Source organism: Elaeis guineensis, chromosome 13, assembly GCF_000442705.2.
Source record: "Elaeis guineensis isolate ETL-2024a chromosome 13, EG11, whole genome shotgun sequence".
Taxonomy (NCBI): Eukaryota; Viridiplantae; Streptophyta; class Magnoliopsida; order Arecales; family Arecaceae; genus Elaeis; species Elaeis guineensis.
Genome location: NC_026005.2, coordinates 30,048,214 through 30,069,457, shown reverse-complemented (window position 1 = coordinate 30,069,457; position 21,244 = coordinate 30,048,214). Strand labels below are relative to the sequence as shown.

The 21,244-nt window shown below is 37.2% G+C and overlaps 2 protein-coding genes across 4 annotated transcripts in view; one reads left to right on the top strand and one right to left on the bottom strand.

Moving 5' to 3' along the window:
* The first annotated feature begins 3,665 nt into the window (after positions 1–3,665).
* Positions 3,666–21,244, top strand: part of LOC105033920 (FLUCTUATING-LIGHT-ACCLIMATION protein 1, chloroplastic) — a 36,425-nt gene continuing 18,846 nt past the window's right edge. Inside the window, exons 1-2 of one of the 3 annotated variants that reach the window (XM_073247880.1) lie at positions 3,666–4,546; positions 5,359–5,461. In XM_073247880.1, the coding sequence (XP_073103981.1) occupies positions 3,875–4,546; positions 5,359–5,461 (775 nt within the window). In that variant the 5' untranslated portion in view covers positions 3,666–3,874. The remainder of the gene's footprint in view (positions 4,547–5,358; positions 5,462–21,244) is intronic. The other 2 variants (XM_010908906.4, XM_073247879.1) reach the window with 2 other exon arrangements.
* Positions 14,142–18,209, bottom strand: LOC140853358 (zinc finger BED domain-containing protein RICESLEEPER 2-like). The gene is given in 1 exon segment (XM_073247881.1): positions 14,142–18,209. A coding segment is annotated over 1 exon segment (879 nt). The 5' UTR covers positions 17,475–18,209; the 3' UTR covers positions 14,142–16,595.

The following is a 21,244-nucleotide window of genomic DNA, read 5'->3' as shown; positions in this document are numbered from 1 at the left end:
TACCAAGGGCTTCATCGGGTTGCAACCTACTTAGATCTAGTTTAGGCTGAAGATGATTGAGAGCCCTTTTACAATCTTCAAAGCCAACTTGGTAGGCGATGGTGGAGCCTTCAGCGATCTCATTCTCAAATTCTTGGGATGCCCGAAACTTGGTCAGTGCTCGAGAAACTACCTCTTGGGCTCGAGATTCTGGTACCAACATCTTCCCCTTCGCCTCCTGGGTGGTCTTCTCGGCATCTTGTCTTTTGCCCTTTTTCTTGTCGAGGGCAGCTTTTGCTGACTCTGTCTCCTTCTTGAAGTCGACCTTCAATGTATTCAGTTCCTCATTTTTCTTCTTCAATTAGGACTCCAAGTTGCCAACTTTATCTCAAGATGGAGCCAACTTAGTCTCCAGTGTGGCAATTCTCTCATGGTATTTCTTCTCTCGGTACTCAGCAGCGCGAAGAAGTTACTCAGCTACCTCGACTCGAGCATTGGCAGTCAGGACCTTATCTTTTAATTGATGATTGAGCCATCCGAAGGTGGTTAACCCTTCAAAAAAAATGGTCATGTCATGTGCTAGCTGCAAAAAGGAGAATTCGCTAAGTCAACACTTCGGTAAAAGAAATAATAATCAAACATCCGAAAGATGGATGATAAGATTTACCAACATCAATAATGCGTAGGAGCCCGATATGATTTCTTCGACTGGATGGGCCTTCCTTTCTTCCCAATTGGCAAGAAGTATCACCATTTTCATCAACTCCCTAACGAATCGATGATCTTGACGTGCCATGTCAGTCGCCTAGATGCACATTCCAAGTGTAATGTATGCCTCTTCGAAGGAATCCAAAGGGTCGAGCTCGATGGTGAATGTGGGGGGCATTGGGGCCTTCCCTCGGCCGGCATCTCCGCACGTCGCCATCCGGCCGACATCCAACTCATCCTGCAGTGGCAGGGCTTGGACTACACTGATAGGTCTCGTCGGGGCCTCACCGATAATGATGACATCATCATCCTGTTCAGCGGATACTACTAGCGCTGGTGGCAGAGGCGAGGTCCGCTTAGCTGGAGGAATTCAGGGTGGTGACGGCAACTGTGTGCTCCTTGGGATCCGTGAAGAAGATCCTTCTCGAGGTTTCTTCGGTGGTCTCGAGAAGGTCTGCTAGGCCTAGAATCTGGCCTTTTTCTGACAGCATAGTGGATGGATTCAGCCGAAATCTTTATACCTGCAAACCGATGAAGAAAGTTAATCCACAGATAAAAAAAAAAATTGATAGAAAAACTCAAAAAATTCACAAAATGAAATCTACCTAAGGAGTTGATCGGGCTTATCCCGACATCATATAATGACTACTCATCGTGAAGCTCCCATTAAGTAGGAACTTGGATGCTGAACAGTAAATTGTACTGCTCCTGATCTTCTTCAAGGACTACTTCATTCTTGTTCGAGAAAAAGTTAAGTATAGTCCAGATCTAATTAAAACCCCATGGATGGTTGGCGGCAATATAAAAGAACTTGTTCATCCACCCATGAACAGAAGAGGAAAGCTCGATGATGAATTGACGATGACATCGGGGATTGAAAAACCACCATCCCCTTTTTCGAGGAAGTTTCTTCAAGACAAAAAGAGCATGAAAAATGGAGATCCTCGGCTCAAAATGGAGAAAGTGGCAAAGAACAATAAAAGAAGAAAGAATCCTAATGGAATTAGGGGCGAGTTGAGTGGGAACTATATCATACAAGATGAAGATATTGACGAAAAAAGGATGCACAGAAAATCGAAATCTCAAACGAAGAAACTTCTCATAAATAGCAATATAGCCATCCAATGGACAGACAATCCTACTATCTTCATCAGGTAATAACAATCAATATCAACTAAGAATGTGATAATGATCTCTTAGCCGTTGAACATTGGCTTCAGACAACTCAGATCTCTCATAAAGAGATTCAAAAAGGATTTTCGATAGCTAGCTGATCATCCAACTTATGAGGATCCAGATGGTCCTGTCGAGAAGAAGTAATATCTTCGAGAGCATCCCGAGGAACATCCTCGGTCTCCCTTCGGATAGTCGGAGTTTGAGAACCTTAATCTTTCACAATGTTCTTGTCTCCAGACTTTCTCCCAAATGAAGCTATCCTTAGGAAAAATCCTAGGAAACTGAAAAAATGAAGGAAAGAAAAACTCAACCTTAAGAATCCACCGACGATGATGAAGAAGCTTAGCATACTCCAAAGAAGATGAACCCCACATGCAGCTAAAGCTAAAACAGGGAGAACTACAACAAGGATGGAATTGGAGACAAAGATCCTGAAACCAAAAGAGAACCTAAGGGGAAGAAGATCTCCTATTTATAGGCATACTCGATAGCCGCGATCAATGCAGAAAATCCCACCATAATCGAAGATTCTGACATGTGGCCGCAATCCCAACCGATCGTTCTCTCGGCTCTTCAATAAATCACCGTCATGATCTTGCCAAGTTGGCCGAATCCACGTAAAGATCGACTGAGCAAATAATCGTTGACACGTAGTAGACTCGGACCGCTCAAGAATCATTATTTTGTCGTGCAATCTTCTGTAATCATTATGGAAGCCTACTTTGGACGACCCACAGTATTAACTGCTGCACAATCCGCAAGACGACGGAGCTGTCGCACATCTTACGAAATGACAAAACAACTGCCCGCTTCATAAAATGAGAAAATGTTAGATATCGTCTTTCGAGACAATCATAAATGAAATTTATCAGAAGAAGCAACTTGGATTTGCACATTGATTAACTCCTCTCACCTGATTATGCTACGGCATCGAACTCAGGAGTTGGGAGACAAGTGTTGGGATAAATTTTCGTCGCTTAACCGACTAAAATTTATCCTCATCCCCTTATCGACTGAACATATAACCTACAAGTGGCTTGTACCAACTAATTAATTTTTTGGCCAACGATATAATTCGGAAATCAACCGACGAAGTTAGACTAAGTTAGGTTTAAGTCGACTAAGTCTGACATGCCGCCAATGTTCGGCTGGATACTCACTCGGATTCTTCCCGAATATCTTGATCCTGAGGAAGTGGGGGTTAAGCGATAGTCATTTAATGTGGGTGTTAATCCCCCACATTTAAAGAATTATGGGTGTAACAATTTTCTATTGATTGCTCATTACAGAGTCTTAATGGTAGTTAAGAAAGTAACTGCCCATTAAGGACAATAATGCCCACATCTCTAACTCTAGGAGGTGGAGGTTACATAATAACGGTACTCTCCATCCTATACAAAGTGGTAAGCACGGAGATTGGATAAGTTTTTTTGATTACAAAATTTTTTAACTCTCATATTTTGATATTTTTAATTATTTTTTTTCTGATTAACTTAAATATCAAAAAAATTTTTATCGGATAATTTTCTACAAATGAATTTGACTTTACAAATTTTCTACCATCAAGTAATCAGGGACAACATCTCGATTTTTAGCCGATCAACCCGTTGGGGATTCGCAGCAATAGCTGGAACTTTTGAAACTCAAAATATGGCTTGGGAATTGAATGTTAAAACATGTTGCGATGGAGGGATCAGATGTTATAGTGTTCGTCTACGAGGAAGTTTCCTGGTACGTGGTCACGAAGGGACCGCTAATTAAATAACTGAAAAGGTTCAATAGTCGGGCCAGACGGGCCGTCCATCAATTTCTCTGATTATCTTCTGACCCCGTCTTCTACACCGATGTAACCACCAAGGACCCCATCCAACATTTCCACCCATCCCGCTTCGACGCCCGTGACTCGGCCTTCCAATCCCACCCGCAGATCCCTTCAATCGGTGTTTGCGGTTCAAAACCTCATCTCCCCGCCGTCGTGGAAACGCGGAAGCGGACGACGACCTTATCACCCATGGCCACCGGTTCGATCCTCGAAACCCCAGTCTTGCTCAGAGAACCGTCCAAATTTCGGCCTCGCCCTAATCCTTTCTTCCACAAATTCCAATCCCGATTGCCTCTCTCTCTTCCCACGAGCCATAAATTCATGAGAGTTTCTATCCAATCCGTCCCAAATCCTATGGCGGCGCTCCGGCCATGCGCTGCCGCTGCGTACTCCTCCCTGGAGGAGCGGAACAAATTCGCGAGGGCGGTTCTTGAAACCCTAAGAGCGCTGAGGAAATCGGCGATCGCCGTCATCTTTCTAGGGTTCCTCCTGACGGCCGATCCACTTCCCGCCCTCGCGGCCTCCGGGGGAAGGATGGGAGGAAGTGCCTTCTCTTCTTCTTCTCGGTCCCATTCTTCTTCTTCTTCTTCTCGGTCTCATTCTTCTTCTTCTTTGCATTCTTATTCGAGACCCTCAATCTCTAGCTTCTCGTACTCTGTTCCGTACTACGCTCCTTCTCCGTTCGGTGCAGGAGGAGGTTTAGTTCGGGCCGTCGGGGTGGGCTTCAACTCGGAGGGTGGATTCATCCTCCTTATGTTTTGTTTTGCGGCAGTTATTTTGCTGGCTGGAATTATTTCGGACCAGAGGGATGGTGGCAGCGTCCTCGCTGACACCCAGAAGACGAGTGTCCTCAAACTTCAGGTTTGATGAATATCTAATTCTCCTATATTTCACTGTATAAGAAAATTTTTTAGCTGAAGTTTGTTTGATTCTTTATTTTATTTTTGTCCAACTGGTTTCCTGATGGAACATTTTCTAAATTCTTTTTAATTTATGCAAAGTTATTCATCATTCAAAAGTAGCTGGTCCTTGAACTCCTTGTTCAGCTATTCTCCTTTCCCATGACCCTGTTGATTCTTGCGAAATTAAATTAGTTTTATATCCATGATATCATCTTGTACAAAAATTGATTTGTCAATTAGGCGTGGGTACTAAAGCTGCTTCTGGTTATTCTTGCTAAAAGAAACTTTCTGTGTAGTTGCTTACTGAGGTTAAGTGAGTCCGATCCTCCTCTGCATCATCATCTTCTTTTTCTTCTTTTTTTATGGGTATGAAGATCCTAAATAGAATAATAGTGATATTCAATATATAGATTACAGGGAATTATTTGTTTTGGAATTATAGTTGTAAGAAGTTATTTCTTTCAAGAACATGGAGAACTTGTGAACACCTGCTATGCTGTACTGTAATTAGAGAGACATTATTATTTGAATGTAAGTAGTTATTCTGGATCTTGTTCTATATCCCTTCTTCTGCCTTTTGGAGTTATTAGAATTTGGTGCTGGAATTAAAAAATTTTGCATCTATTGCAAGAACAAAGGAAGGAGTTGACCAGCGTTCACATACAGTACAAAAGAGGGTCTTCTAGATTAGATGAATCTGATGATTTGATTTTTTCCCCCCCTTTTTGACAAGAAAATAGCATAGTTTGCTTTACTGGCATGCTCTTGTAGGTCGGCTTATTGGGCATGGCACGGTCACTTCAGAAGGATCTTGATCGGATTGCTGAAACTGCAGACACATCTACTCCAGAGGGGTTGAGCTATGTGTTGACAGGTAGAGTAAGGCCAAGTCTTCAAGGTTTCTCATTTTATCAAATTATCGCGATTCTGTGGTACAGCAAAAGAATTTGCTACTTGTACATGGTTATTATCTCTCCAGGGCAAATACATGTGTTTGAAACTTGTTGGCTAGCTTTGCTCTACTTTTCATTTTTTTGCTCTTTTTTGGAACTTTTATTTTATTTTGTTTGCTAATTTAATTTCAGTAACTGGAATTAGTTTCAAGATTTTGTAGATGGTATGTCATGTATGTCTCTCACGATGTGTCTTTTGATGTCTTTAACATGCTATCATTGAGCACATTAACCAGTTGGAATTAAGACATGTTGATCAGGAAATTGCTTCTTGCTTGTATTTTCATTTTTGAATAATATGCTACTTTCGAGAGGATGTTTTCTGTTCATAACATTTTATCTTGAAATGTCATTGCAAACTTGATAATCAATACTAGTGCTTTGAAGCATATTTTACTCAAAGCAGTTAGGTTAGCTGATGCAATTTGCCATGTCTCCATTGAGTCCACGATGTTCTATATGGTTGTTATGGAAGGAAGAAAGATGACAAGCTGTTGCATCAACATAAATTAACAAATCTTGAAGTCTTACCGAGGAGATTTTTGTAGCTCATGATTATGAACATCAATTTTAAAGAAACCCTGAACCATATTCCTCATACAGAGAACAAGCAGCAAGATCTCACACACTCGAATGGACACAAATCCCATAAAATATGTAAAATTCTCTTGAGAGCACTGCCACCTTTTTTCTGAAAATCATGCTAGAAATGTAAGGATCGAACCAACCTCCTAACATCTGTCATGAAGTGATGCATTAGAACAATTTCAAGAGTGACACTCTCCTAAATGATCCTAAATGATAGATGCATACAGTTAATTAGCTTCATTAGTTCAAAGCTACCATATAGTGGTACAAAACCAATATGCTGTGAGGAAAACTGTAAACTAATGCAATAACAAATAGTCAAACTAAGATATAGGCTAATGAAATGGTATGATGGGCCCTGGCCATATTTTAGAATATCCAGAAAGTAAAACTAATATTATACCTACAGGATGGTGGTTGTTAGATCCTTGGAAGCCATTCTAGAAGGTGTGTGAAGGCTTTTACCATTCCATTCTGTCATAAGTGTGCAAATCATCCTCAAATACAATTTGGGAGCATGCAAGCTTGTGTCCGTTGAAATGTGATGCCAAGCAAATCTCCATCTATAAGGAAATGGGATAAAAGGTGATAGACTGGGATGGTAATAAATTTGAAATTAAGGGATAATGGTGGGTTTCAAAGTGACAAAGGGGATTTTGGGGAAGAACATGATTACTATTTTTAGAAAGCTGGTAGGGCTGGGTTTGAATAGTATTGATGTCTGGTTTTTGTTAATAATTAGCTTAGGATTTAAGGATTAACCAGAAGGACAAATGGTAATGGGAAGGAGTCAATGAGCTTGTGGTGCAGCCGTGAACATTAAAGGACAGGCCAAACAAAGCTTCTTGGGGAGCTCTAGGTTGTCCAGGTGAAAGCTAGCCATGTAGGCTTGACTAGCCCTTTTCTTGGGCCTTAACTCTTATGCAGTCGAGCTCCTTTTTTTTTTCTAATTTTTTATTTTTTTGTAGATCTATGTCTATGGGGGTTATTGTATGCCAATATGAGTTTCTACTGGGTGCCCGTAGAGGATCATTTGTTGCTTTTGCCTTGAAAGGTTTATAACTAAAGTTAATTTAGGAGATGAATAGATTATTAAACCATTACAGGAGTCTTATAGGAGTGAATTTTCAGATGACTGTTAGTTTTGCTGCTATTGCTTTTTAATGGAGTCCTTTTAGGAGTCATAACCACATCAATGAAGGATTTTGTCTGCTGTTATGAAATTTGATTTCCAAATTGAAGAATCCTAGTTGTAGTAGGAAAGGCATGTGGTTAAGCTTATTAAAAGGGATGTAACAGCTGGCTGTTTCTGTATGGTGATTTATTTGTACAGGAAAAGTTTTAATGAAAGATCATACAAGGCTTATGGCATACCACCATCTTTCCTTCCCTCTTCTTTTAGTTAGCATATTCTTTCTGATTTTCAGATATGTTTTTGCTCTGTTAGATTCAGAGCTGTTTAGCTTTTTCACAAAAAGAGATGAAAGCTGCATTATTTTCTGATCAATCCATGTATGAAGCAAATCAGTTATTTATCTTGTGCATTCTCTGGGCCGATCATAAAAATTAGATTCTTTTTAGTTTCATTGGTTCCATAGAGTTTAGTTTTGAGAATTTTGAACTTTTGATGGTTTCAGTAGTTTTATTTTTGGCTATGGAGTTTTAGCCAAGCATAATCTGGAAGTATTATGAAAAAAACTAGGAAAAATAAGAGAAAATAATGCAAATTAGGAAAAATATCTCGTATTTTAACATCAGGATCAATGTCCCCAAACTAGTATCTAAGCTGTATCTATGGGTGACTAGTATGGTACAATGCTAGTTCAGTACGATATCGACACATAGTACGCAATGGTGTATTAGTCCTATACCAATTTATCATTTTCATAGATATATATGTATATCTACATATATATATATATATATATTATTTTTTCCATTTTTTATTCTTTCAATTTTTATTGTTTTTAGTGTTATTTTAATGATTGTGGTTGTTTAATTTATGATTTCAATGTTGTTTTTATATCTTTTATGTCAAATTAGTTTCGAATCTTGACAAATATACTATAATCTTGAAGTACAAAATACATGCCAACATTTAAAATTTTGTGAAGTTTCTATGTTTGATGCTGCACATCAAAGCATTATTTTATCTTATTCATCAAGTCATTATTTTTTTATTTGTGGTGTTTGATTCAATCCAGCTTAATTATTTTGAGAAAGATTGGATAGGTTGACCCAAATTTGAATCAAATCTTTTTTATTTTTAGCCAAACGGGAATGCCAGTCTAGATTTGCGGGGGTCACATGATTCTCCAACAGATTTATCTCTTTTTAGGGAAGAGGGAAAGAAAAGAAAAGGGTAGAGAGAAAAAAGAGAGGAAAAGAAAAGAGAAAGATAAAAGGGGAAAGAGAAAAAGGGAAAAGAAAAGAAAATAGAGAAAAAAAGAGAGGAAAGAGAGAATAGCATTTTTGGGCCAATCAAAAAAGAAAAAAAAGAAGAAAAAAGAAAAAAAAGATTATAAATATTGGTTCTTGGGGCTTGGAAAAGGGAGAAGAAAAAGACTTGATAGAAATCCTAAACCCCATCTCTTTACATACGGCTTCCCTCTATATTCTGATTTGTAGACACCCCTTCCTTGTGCTTGGATTGATCTTTCTTTTCTTTTCACTTCTTTTGGATCTTCCTTGCTTTTCATCCTTCCTATACTGGAGTTTGTCCACTGCGGTGCCGCTAGCCTTGGTAGTCGTAGGCAACTCTGGTGAACCTATTGCAACCTTGAACCTTATCGACCTTCACTTTCTCATCCAAGGTAATCATCATTTTTTTGTAACCCTCGTAACCTATTACCTTCTTCATCTTCCTTCAAAACCTTATCCACTTTCTTTTAAATAATTAAGCTTGGAAAGAATCATTTCCTGGATGTTTCTTTGGGAACTATTATATGCACTTGGTATTGGTGTATCGATCTTAGTTGTTTGTTTTTTATTTTTAGTTCTTATGGTTGCTGTTAATCTAATTTTGGATTATATTGTTCTTGAAATTTGCTTTATTTCTTGTGTTGGACTCTTAAGTTCAATTTAAAATCTTATCCAACTCTGATTTAGAATCTAGGATTGCATTTTGCCTTTCAAGCTCTCTTCTCACTGTGCTATAAAGTGGCTATAGCATTGCAACAACACTTGTGACTACCTTAAGTGGTATCAGAGCAAGTCCTGATCCAAGAACTTTCATTCAGATGCATTATTAGAACTATACATCATTGCATGCCCATTGCATGAACTTGTTCCATCTGCACTTTATTGTTGCCTAGAAAGGTTGAAAAAAAGTGTTGAAAGTCCATCTTTTGCATCTTGTTGGCTGTCCATAACTTTTTCAAATTATTAACACTTCATTGTAGGGCCATTAGCATCTCAAAATGACAAACAATCACTTAGAAAATCCTAAAGATTGGAGAGAGGCATATGGAAGACAACAAGGGGCTATGAGAAATATACGGAACCAACTCAATCAAATACAACAAATGTTAAAAGCCATGAACATGACTTGTCAATATGGAAGGAATGGAGCTACCAATTATGAGAGTGATCCTGATGTAGAAGGATTCGACCTACCTTTTTGGAGAAATTGGCCCATCCAACATCAAGTGAACACCACTTGTTGGGATCAGGGTATTAAGATTGATGTTGATGAGTTCGAGGGTAGGCTAGAACTCAAAAGAGTTCTAAGATTCGGTCGACAAGTTAGAACAATTCTTTGAGTGAAAAGAGTTTTCCGAAGACAAAAAGATCAATTTTGTCTCCCTTAAGTTGAAAGATCATGCCTTAGTTTGGTGGAAGCAAGTCCAAAATGATAGGGTTAGAAAAGGCAAGGAGAGAATTGCCTCTTAGGAAAGAATGAAAGAGAAGCTTAGAAAAAAATTTCTCTCACCCAATTATCAACAAACCTTATTCTAAAAACTTCACAATCTTAAGGGTTTAAGATGTTGCAAGAATATACTAAGGAATTTCATATCTTGCAGGCCTGTAATGACGTTAAGGAGGATAAAGAACAACGGATAGCTCACTATCTTATCGGACTTCGCCATCAAATTCAAGATGAATTAGTCTTTTGCAATTTTTTGCAGATCGATGTGGCCTATAGTCACGTACTTAAGGCCAAGTCCAAGTTGAAAAGGCAAACATTCTGATAGAGAAACCTAAGTAGGAAGACCACTGCAGGAACCAAACCAGCCTCGAAAAATGACATCCAACCCCCTACAAAACCTGTTGTTGATACTAAAGATAAAGAGATTTTAGGTGCTATGCCCCTGGGATCCAATATTACTTGTTACAAGTGTGGCAACCCGCAACCAGGTCATAAGTCATCAGAGTGTCCTTTGAGATAGTTTTAGCTTAGGACAAATTTGATTGAAAATGCCGACGAGAGTGAGCAGGAAGAAGAGATAAAAATGCATGAGGAAAATGCTATTGTAGATAGTGAGATCCTTGATGAGACTGCTGCAGTTATTGAACCAAGCCTAATGATCAATCGAGTCTTAGTAGCACCCAAAACTACCAAGGATGATTGGAGATGATGCAGTTTTTTTCGAATTATCTACAGCATTGGGGGAAAATTCTGCTATGTCATAATTGATAGTGGGAGCACAGAGACTGTCTCCTAAGAGATGGTTAATAAGCTTCAGTTAAAAATTGATAAGCTTGCACAACCTTATTGAAGTCTAGTTAAGTTTTCTATTGGGAAGATTTATATTGACGAGGTTTGGTGTGATGTTATACCCATGGATGTATGCCACTTGCTTTTAGGAAGATTTTGGCAGTTTGACCATAGCACCATACATGACGGGAAGGAGAACACATACATAGTCATTAAGGACAACCAAAAGATTAGACTGATTGCACTCAACAGCACATCAAAGTCAAAGTCAAAGTCAAAGTCAGACTTATCCCAAAAAAACCATCATCCACTGAGAGGCAATCCATAATGACCTTGAACAAGTCCCAATTTGCCAAAAACTTAGTAAGATCCCCTATGGTTTATATCTTAGTGATAAAAGAAACAATTGAAACTCCTAAGGTTTCGTTGGCTGTTCGATCACTGTTAGACGAATTTTTTGACATTATGCTAGAGGAACTCCCTGATGGCCTATCCAAAACTGCATATGTTGACTCAATCTTTGTGGTTGTAGATTGCTTCACTAAAATGGCCTATTTCATTCCTTATAAAAGGATGTTCGATGCATCACATAATGTAAAACTATTTTTCAATGAAATTATGTGTCTGCATGGCATTCTTAGGTCAGTCACATTAGATAGGGATACTAAATTTGTAAGCCATTTTTGGAGAACTTTGATGATCAGGAAGTAGATTAAATTTTAGTAGCCCATATCACCCGCAAACTAATGGGCAAATAGAGGTGGTAAATCGATCTTTGGGCAATCTTTTAGGATGCTTTGCAGGTGAAAGACTAAAACAATGGGATTTAATCTTACCACAAATTGAGTTTGTATATAATAGTTCGATCAATAGAACCATAGAAAAATTTTCTTTTGAAGCTCTTAATGGCTGTCCTATTCTCCATTTTCTTGATCGAACACCATTCCATATCCTGATGTAGTGCAGAAGTCGAGTCCTATCTGAAATAGGTTCAAGAGGTGCAACAACAGGTTTATAAAAGGTTGCGGGATTCCATCGCCAAATATAAGGTAGCAACGGACCTACACCATCGAGGTGTGGATTTTAGTGAGGGAGATAGTGTTTTGGTCTATTTCAGAAAGGAGAGATTTTCAGTCGGAATTTATAACAAGCTGCACAGGAAGAAATTTGTCCTGTTCAAAATTTTCGAGAAGTTGGGGAAGAATGCCTATCTTATTGATCTGCCACCAAAAGTACTCCCTCTCTAGTTTTCAATGTGAGTGATTTGTTCGAGTACTATGGAGAAGCACCCACTACTGAAGGTATCAAGGCGCTATCTTTCATTACAGATGCAGAGATGACATCAGAGGGTGTAGAGGAGATTTTGGACGTTCGTGAGATTAGGACACATCGGGATACATATCATCGATATTTGGTATGTTGGCAAGGGCATCCAATGATTAATAGCAGCTAGATTTCGAAGGAAGAGTTGCACCGGCTTCGAGAGGGCCTATATTAAAGTTATCAGGAGGCTATCTCGATGGGATCGAGAACTCTCCCATTTGGGGAGAATTGATGCAACGGAACAAGTCGTTATTTTATCTTATTTGTCAAGTCATTATTTTTCTTTATTTGTAGTGTTTGATTCAATCCAGCTTAATTATTTTGAGAAAAATTGGATAGGTTAAGCCAAGTCCGATCTAATTTTTTTTCATTTTTAGCGAAATGGGAATGCCAATCTAGATTTGTGGGGGGCCATATGATTCTCCAACAGATTTATCTCTTATTAGGAATGAGGGAAAGAAAAGAAAAAGGAAAAAGAGAAAAAAAAGAGAGGAAAAGAAAAAAGGGAAAGAGAAAAGGGGAAAAAGAAAAAAAAGACAGGAAAAGAGAGGAAAGAGAGAAAATAGCATTTTTGGACCAATCAAAAAAAGAAAAAAAAGAAAGAAAAAAGACTTGATAGAAATCCTAACCCCCCCTCTCTCTATGTATAGCTTCCCTCTATTTTCTGATTCGTAGATGCCTCTTTCTTGTGCTCGGATTGATCTCTCTTCCTCTCCACTTCTAGATTTTTCTTGCTTTTCATCCTTCCTGTATTGGAGTTTGTCCACTGCGGTGCCGCTATCCTTGGGGGTCATAGGTAATCCATATCTGGTGAACCTGTTGTAACTTTGAACCTCGCTGATCTTCACTTTCTCATATAAGATAATCACCATTTTCTCATAACCCTCGTAACCTATTACCTTCTTTATCTTCCTTCAAAACCTATCCACTTTCTTTTAAATAATTAAGCTTGGAAAGACTCATTTCCTGGATGTTTCTTTTGGGATTGTTATATGCACTTGGTATTGGTGTATTGATCTTTGTTATTGGTCTTTCATTTTTAGTTCTTATAGTTGATATTAATCTAATTCTGGATTATATTGTTGCTGAGATTTGCTTTATTTCCTATTTTGGACTCTTAAGTTCAATTTAAAAATTTTATCAAACTCAGATTTAGAATCTAGGATTGCATTTTGTCCTTTAAAGCCCTCTTCCCACTGCACTATAAAGTGGCTGCAGCACTTGCAGCTACATTAATGTTTCTCACACACGTCGAATCCTGGTTGGAGTCTTGGATTGGGATACTACACCAACTTTCTAAATAATTTGTTACCTATCCTTGTGGTCCATTATCTCCACCTCCTGGATAGCCATCTTGGTACTAATCTTTCATTTGATATTCAACTGGCCATTTGAAGATCAATATAGTGAAATCTAGCTTGTAAGTTGTCTGAGGTTGTCGAGGATGGTAGCCACTTGAATATGATATCTTAGATGAAGAATATTCATGTTGGTCATAGCTTATATGGAATAAAATTCGGTATATCACTGGATTGCGGATATGTCCAGGAACCTTTCTCCATTTGCAAGGTCATCTAAGGTTGCAGCACCATGTCCTGAATCATCTTGAAGGACTCGTCCTACTGGATTGCACACCAGTCCCTATCTTGTATGGCATGAGTAAATTATGACTTATCGATGAATTGATGATCGTGGAGCGGAGTCATATGCACTTGTGCCTAGGGGTGGCAATCGGATCGGGTCGGATCAGATATGGGTCGGGTCAGAAAACATCAAATCTGAACTCGACTTGTTTATTAAACAGGTCAGATTTTCAAATCTGAACTTGACCCATTTAATAAATAGGTCACCCGATCCAACCCGTTTAACCCGTTTATTAAACAGTTAACCTGTTTATCCGATCTGACCCAACCTGTTTATCATTTAACTTGTTTATTAAACAGTTAACCTGTTTAACCGATCCGACTCAAACCGTTTAACCTGTTTAATAGATAAACAACCTATTTAACCAACCCGACCTGATCCGTTTAACCTGTTTTTAAATAAGACAAATATCACAATTCACAAACAGCCATTATATTTAATTCAAAACAAAATATACCATTTCAAATCGGAATATATTATCCTTAAAGGAGAACAACTGTTGCCACTATTTAACATATGACCACTTTAAATAATATAAAGCATAAGGAGAAAACTTGCTCAAGAATTAAAAAAAAAAAGCTTACCAACCAAATAAGTAATCACAGTGTTTTTAAGTCCAATTACATATCATGCATGAAAGTATGAAACCTGCAACATCCTATTATAGAACATAAAATATATATATCAAAATATTAAGTTAATATGTTACTGTAAATAATATCAGAATGCAGAACATATTCCTAAATTACAACCTAGTGATGACAAAGAAGATAGCTACGCTGCAACAATAATATGTATAGAAGATTCAAATAGGATACAATATCAACTTTAAACCAAATCGCATCACCAACAATATGTTCAAATTAAATCGGTAGTAGCAGCTTAAGAGCCTAGCTTTTATGAGTTTCAGCAATTAGCCAGAGAGGCCTGAGGCTTATATGTTGCCCATCATCATAGTTCATATAAGCTCGGGGATGATTTCTTAGAAGAAACTCATCCTGATTCCTACATAAAAAAATTATATTTTAGTAATGTTCAATTGAATACAAAATATTGATAGAGAAAAAGTGAAGGATACAAACATGTGGTACAACTTCAAACATATGAATCTGCTAATCCACATTCTCATCCATCTCAAGAAAGATAATAAGATTGCTGCATCTGAAAAACATCAAAATAGCAAAGAATGGAAAAGAAAGATCCATGCATATCTAGAAAAAGAAGATGAGGCTCAGATCTGATAAAGTGATAATTAATCCATAGCTAAATCAAAACGACCACAATCGGTTGTCTATAGAAGAAGGCCATCCAAGATTGTTGTCGCCAGAAATAGTTGTCATCAAACATATATCTAGAAATCATCATAGCCTCCACAATACATATATATATGTCCAAAAATATGAACAAAACAAACATCATAATTCACAAATAGCCAGCATATTCAATTCAAGACAAAATATACTATTTCAAACTGAAAGTCTAGAAACACATTCTCCTTAAAGGAGAACAACTACTGCCACTGTTTAACATATCATCATTTTAAATAACATAAAGCATGAGGAGAAAACCTGCTCAAGAATTAAAAAAAAGAAGCTTACCAACCAAATAAGTAATCACAGTGTTTTTAAGTCCAATCACATATCATGCATGAAAGTATGAAACCTGCAACATCCTATTATAGAACATAAAATACATATATCAAAATATTAAGTTAAAATGTTACTGTAAATAATATCAGAATTCAGAACATATTCCCAAATTATAATCCAGTGATGACAAAGAAGATAGCAACGTTGCAACAATAACATGTATAAAAGATTCAAATAGGATACAGCATCAACTCTAAACCAAATTCCATCACCAACAATATGTTCAAATTAAATAGATAGTAGCAGCCTAAAAGCCAAGATTTTATGAGCTTCAGCAATTAACTGGAGAGGCTCAGATCTGATAATTAATTCATAGCTAAATCAAAACGACTACAATCAGTTGCCTATATAAGAAGGCCATCCAAGATTATTGCCGCTAGAATTAGTTGAGCCATCAAATATATATAATATATCCAAAAATCATCATAGCCTCCACATACAAACTTTAAAACAATCTCAAAATTGCTTAAAATTCAAACAAATACCTAAAATTTCAAATAAAGATAGCATAACAACATCCATTGTTCTTGCTCAAACAAAAATCAAAAAAAAGTTTCAAACAAAACACAACATAACAAGATAATATGTTCGAAAAATATGAACAACACAATCCAAAAAAGAATGCATAACCATGATTCATCTCATTATGAGTTGGGATCAATATTGGCCGAGCCTTGAGTTGATTGGGCTTCATTAATGGAAGTGGAGTTCATGACATCTTCTACAATCTCATTTAACTCGGGTTCTAAAACATTTACATTGAAAGATTACAATAGTTAATAATAAACTCATTCAAAAAATATAATAGCAATACAATGATTAATTTATATACCTTTCTTTCCAAATATCCAATCTCGAGTGCAAATCACGGCCTCAGCGACATCTGGTTTAAGTGAACTGCGATATTTATCAAGTATCCGCCCACCAATACTAAAAACAGATTCCAAGGCAACTGTAGATATTGGAATAGTTAAAATATCACGTGTCATGAGAGAAAGATGAGAATATCGAAAATGATTCCTATCAACTTTTGGCTCATCTAAGTATAATTCCAATTCAGACTTCTATGCAGTAGTCACAAATTCAAAGCTTTCAAATGTATCAAAATCCTACAACATTATAAAAATGAAATAAGTTATTTATTAGAACTAGTATTATATACAAGATAATAAATTTATTTTGATAAATAAAAATTTATATTATCTGAAAAACATCTGTTTTTCTACATGGCTCAGAAGTCTCACAAGTACCACAACCAATGTCTGCATCAGTTGATGTACCAACAACTGGAGTTTTAGAAGAAGCTATATATTGATTGAAGAGAGAAAACATGCAATCACAGATGTGGATGGTCTCCGTACAGCCATATCCATACAACTTTCTATAACAATACTCTACAAATTGAAATTTATATCGAGGATGCAAAATAACTACCATGGCTAAGATTAAACAATGATCTGATCAATATTTTTTAAATTTTCTATACATTTATCCTGCCATCCGTTGCATGAAAGCATCTACACTCTCCATCTCTTGTCTTAAAATGAGCTCAATCAAAAAAACATGAGGAAAGTATAAATTTGCTGTAGCATACTTAACTCCAGAAAATACAAGAGTAGCAATATAGAATACATTCAACAACTTGTTAATCTTCACAATTTTGTCCCACTCTTCTTCAGATGGACAATGTTTGTAATTGGAGTCACTTAATTTCAAATGAAAAAAAGCACGTCGATAAGCAAGAGCACTATCTAGCATCAAATAAGTTGAATTCCATCTTGTGGGAACATCTTGTCTTAAATCTTTTCTACTTTCCAAAGACATTTGTCTAACACATTCCAAAAACTTTTGTTTCCGAACTTGTGAACCTCTCACATATTTAACACTTTCACGAACCTTGTAAATAGATTCATCTATCTCCTTTAATCCCTCTTGTACAATAAAATTAAGAATATGAGCACAACATCGAACATGAAAGAAGTCACCATTTGAGTAAAGTGCTTTTTTCAAATTAAGTTGGTTCTTTAACATATCAACAAAAATATCATTTACTGATGCATTGTCCAATGTCATACAAAATAACTATTTTTCAATCCCCCAATCAATTAACAAACTATAGATTATTTCACACAAAGATATGCCATTGTGTGGAGGAGGCATGAAACGAAAGTTAAGAATTTTCTTTTGCAACACCCATTCTTCATCAATAAAATGGGCGGTTAAACATAAATACCCATCAGTGATAATAGAGGTCTACAAATCTAAAGTCAAGCTTATCCTAGTAGGAATTGAGTGTAGCCATAATAACAACTTTTCTTTTTCTTTTTTATACAATTTCAGCATATATTCCTTGATACTAACTTGACATCTTCACAAACATAAGCAAGTAAGGATCTAATACCTTCATACTCAACAAATTGAAATGGTAGATCATGCTTGATAATTGCATATGTCAACAATTCATGAAATTTTTCTGAATTAAATTTACTAGACTGTATTGAAATGGATCCTTGAGATTGTGATAAAATCATTTGCCCCACATCACGATTCTTCTTACAATTCTCTATATGCCGTTTCAAATTTTCAGTCCCAATCTTACCACCAAATTGATATTCCATACCACACTTGATGCATTTGTATTTTTTTGTTGCTTCATTTATTTGAAAAAATTGATAAATCACTGAAGTTAACTTTCTTTTATGTTTACCAGTGGAATCACAAATTGTAGCTGTATTTGAAGCTACAGGCACCGATTCATTGACACCATCATCATCACTTCTCAAATCTAAATTGACGACAGGCTCTTTATCCATCTATATCATATAATGAAAGCTTATATTAACCACAAAAAAAAATTAAAAATAGTTAGAACATTAAAGAAAGGAAGAGGAAGAGGAGGCTCAGATTTAGTATTTCATCAACAACTAAATCAAAACAACAACAATCGGTTGTCTGTAGAAGAAGGCTGTCCAAGATTATTGTTGTTAGAAACAATTGAATTAACAAAAAGATATTTCAAAATCATCATAGCCTCCCTATACAAACCTTAAAACAAATCTCTGCACATAGGCCGTACTGCACATCTTGACATTCAGCATAAAAAATAGAAATAAAAAAAATCCCAAAACATCAGAAAATCAGCACCTTATGCCTTGAATTACAGCATCAAAAAAATCGGACATCAATAGGTTAATGCTATTGAACCCATAATCAGAGCAACATCAAGAAGGACTAAAACCCCTAACGTAAATCAAGGACTAAAATCAGATTGCTATAAGATCCCAAAAATCCTAACGTAAATCCAAGAAAAAGAAAAAACCAGCAAATCGATATATAAATCAGACAATATATAAATGAGATATGCAAGATAATATTTATTAAATAAATCGTAGGAGAACAATGATCGTCTGAGAGCCAGATCGAAAATCCATAGGTTAGTGCCATTGAACCCATAAATCGAAGCAAAATCAAGAAGAAAAAAAGAAATGACTACTAACAAGGACTAAAACCCCTAATTTAAACCAGCCGAACAAAGAGGATTCCAAATAATAGACCAGATTCTATAAAATCCCAGAAATCCTAACGTAAATCCAAGAAAAAAATTCAACCTAAGAATAATTGTCGGATCTAGATCGAACACCAACCCCAGAGATCGGAGAGGAATATCTAAGCTTCGAAACAGCGGAATCTCGCGATTCCTCCGAGTTTGCCATCGTCGTGATGTCCCGTGTCACGACAGCTAAAGATGGATGCCAGGTCCTGACCGGCGCTCCCGTGATGGGGGAAGACCGGGGAGGAGCAGTATCTAAGGGAGGAAGTCGAGGAGGGGAATACCTAAGCTTTGGACCAGTGGAATCTCGTGATTCCTCCGAGTTTCCTTCAGCACTACTGCGAACGGGGAGGAGTTGGTAGTAGACGGCCACCTATTGCCGGTGGTGGGGAAGACGGTGGGGGATCCTCGATCGAGAGGAGGGATGGGATGGAAAATCCTAGAGGAGGGAAGACGAACAGTTGCGGAGCAGTGGAAGCGAAATCGATCGAACGGCGTCGGCAAACAAGTAAAACCTAAAACCTAAAACACAACCGGTTAAAGCCTTAAAGGATATAAGTATAACGGGTTAAACGGATTATAACCCGACCCAACTCGACCCGATTCGACCCATTTATTAAACGGGTTAAACGGGTTAGTCGCCTAAAATCTGAACCCGACCCGATTATTAAATGGGTTAAACAGGTCGACTCGTTTATGACCCAAACCCGTTTAATCCAAACCCAAACCTATTTAACATGGGTCGAATGCGGGTTGGGTTGGCGGGTCGGATCGACTTTTGCCACCCCTACTTGTGCCATGTCATTGCCACCTTCTTGGCCACTAGATGTATAATTGCTTATCATATTCACTGGTATTATGAGATGATTTGGACAACCGATCATTTGAGGGCTCATTGGTCTCAAATTAGAGTAAACAAACTCCTCATCCACTCTCTAGTAGAACTATAGTTCCCTTTCCATTTCTTGCTGATTTGAAGAATTGCTTTCTTTCTTTGGATGTCCTTGCTTGCTTGGCTCTATTGGATGGGTTGATTGGGCCTACCACCATGATTAGCCTTACCTAATTGATTAACCTAGGTACCATGGTGGCCTCTTCTTAACATCTTTGTATGCAGTATCTGGAAGGATGTCTTAGACATGGAGCCTTGCAATGATTGGCTTCCTCTTGACCTCTATAGTTGCTTGACTTGACGTGAGCATGCCATGTATCATTCTACTCATTGTTTTGCATCTACTCCAACCTCTCTTGCTACGAAACTAGCATTGAGGAGGCAATTTTGGCTCATTAAACTCTGATTGCTACTGCTGGTCCTCAAGCCAACTAATTATCAAATGCTCCTCATCATGTGCGAAATCATTTTGAAGTAGATCATTGTACTTCAGCTCAATACACATAAATTGAGCTTCAAATTATGATGGACATATGCTAGGCTGTTCAAGCACTTGTGTGAAGTGGTTCCTCTATTTCATGTGGATCAAGGTGAAGGTAGACCAACTGTCCTCACAACTACTAAAGGAGATCACCTGTTGAAGGGAAGGAGAAATCTAGGGTGAATTACTTTGTTTTGTTTTGTTTTTTTTTTTTTGATAAAAACCAAAAACAAAGTTGGAAGAGCTGAGAAGGCACGGGAGGCCTTTGCATCTCTCCCTCAGGTGTGGGATAGGCAGCTAATCCCCCGAACGACCTTGAACTGAGTAGAATCAGGCAATTTTGCTTAGTTTGTGTTTGTTTTGGGCCTATTTCAACCCATATGGCCATACTATCTTGGTTCTACATCGAAATAGTTTCATAAACCCCAAACCATGCAGTTCGGGCGGTATGACGGACAATGATTAGGATAGTTCAGGTGTTTTAGGTTGAAAGCTTAAAATCTTAAAAATTCCAGGAATTTCTTAAGAAGAAATGAAAATGCGAAAGAATTATATTAAATTCTATTTCTCAGTAACAATCTGACTAGGAGATGCTTAACCATATGAATATCGATAAAAGTAAAATGTATTGACGCAAAACTATATAAGAATGCAATTTAATGATTACCAATCTACCATCATATCAAATACCAAATGCCAACATATAACTTATATAAAATATGATAATGAGATTATGATGTATATCTTTATGCATATAAAATCAAAACTAACATCTGGTAAGTCCAAGCTTAAATCTTGTAACCTGCTGTTCAAGGGTATCATTTTCCTACCTAGACATCTTTGCTCCTCTTTACTCAATGGTCTCTTAAAGATTCATAAAGGAGTCTTGCATCAATAGGAAGCTACCTTTCACTTGAATT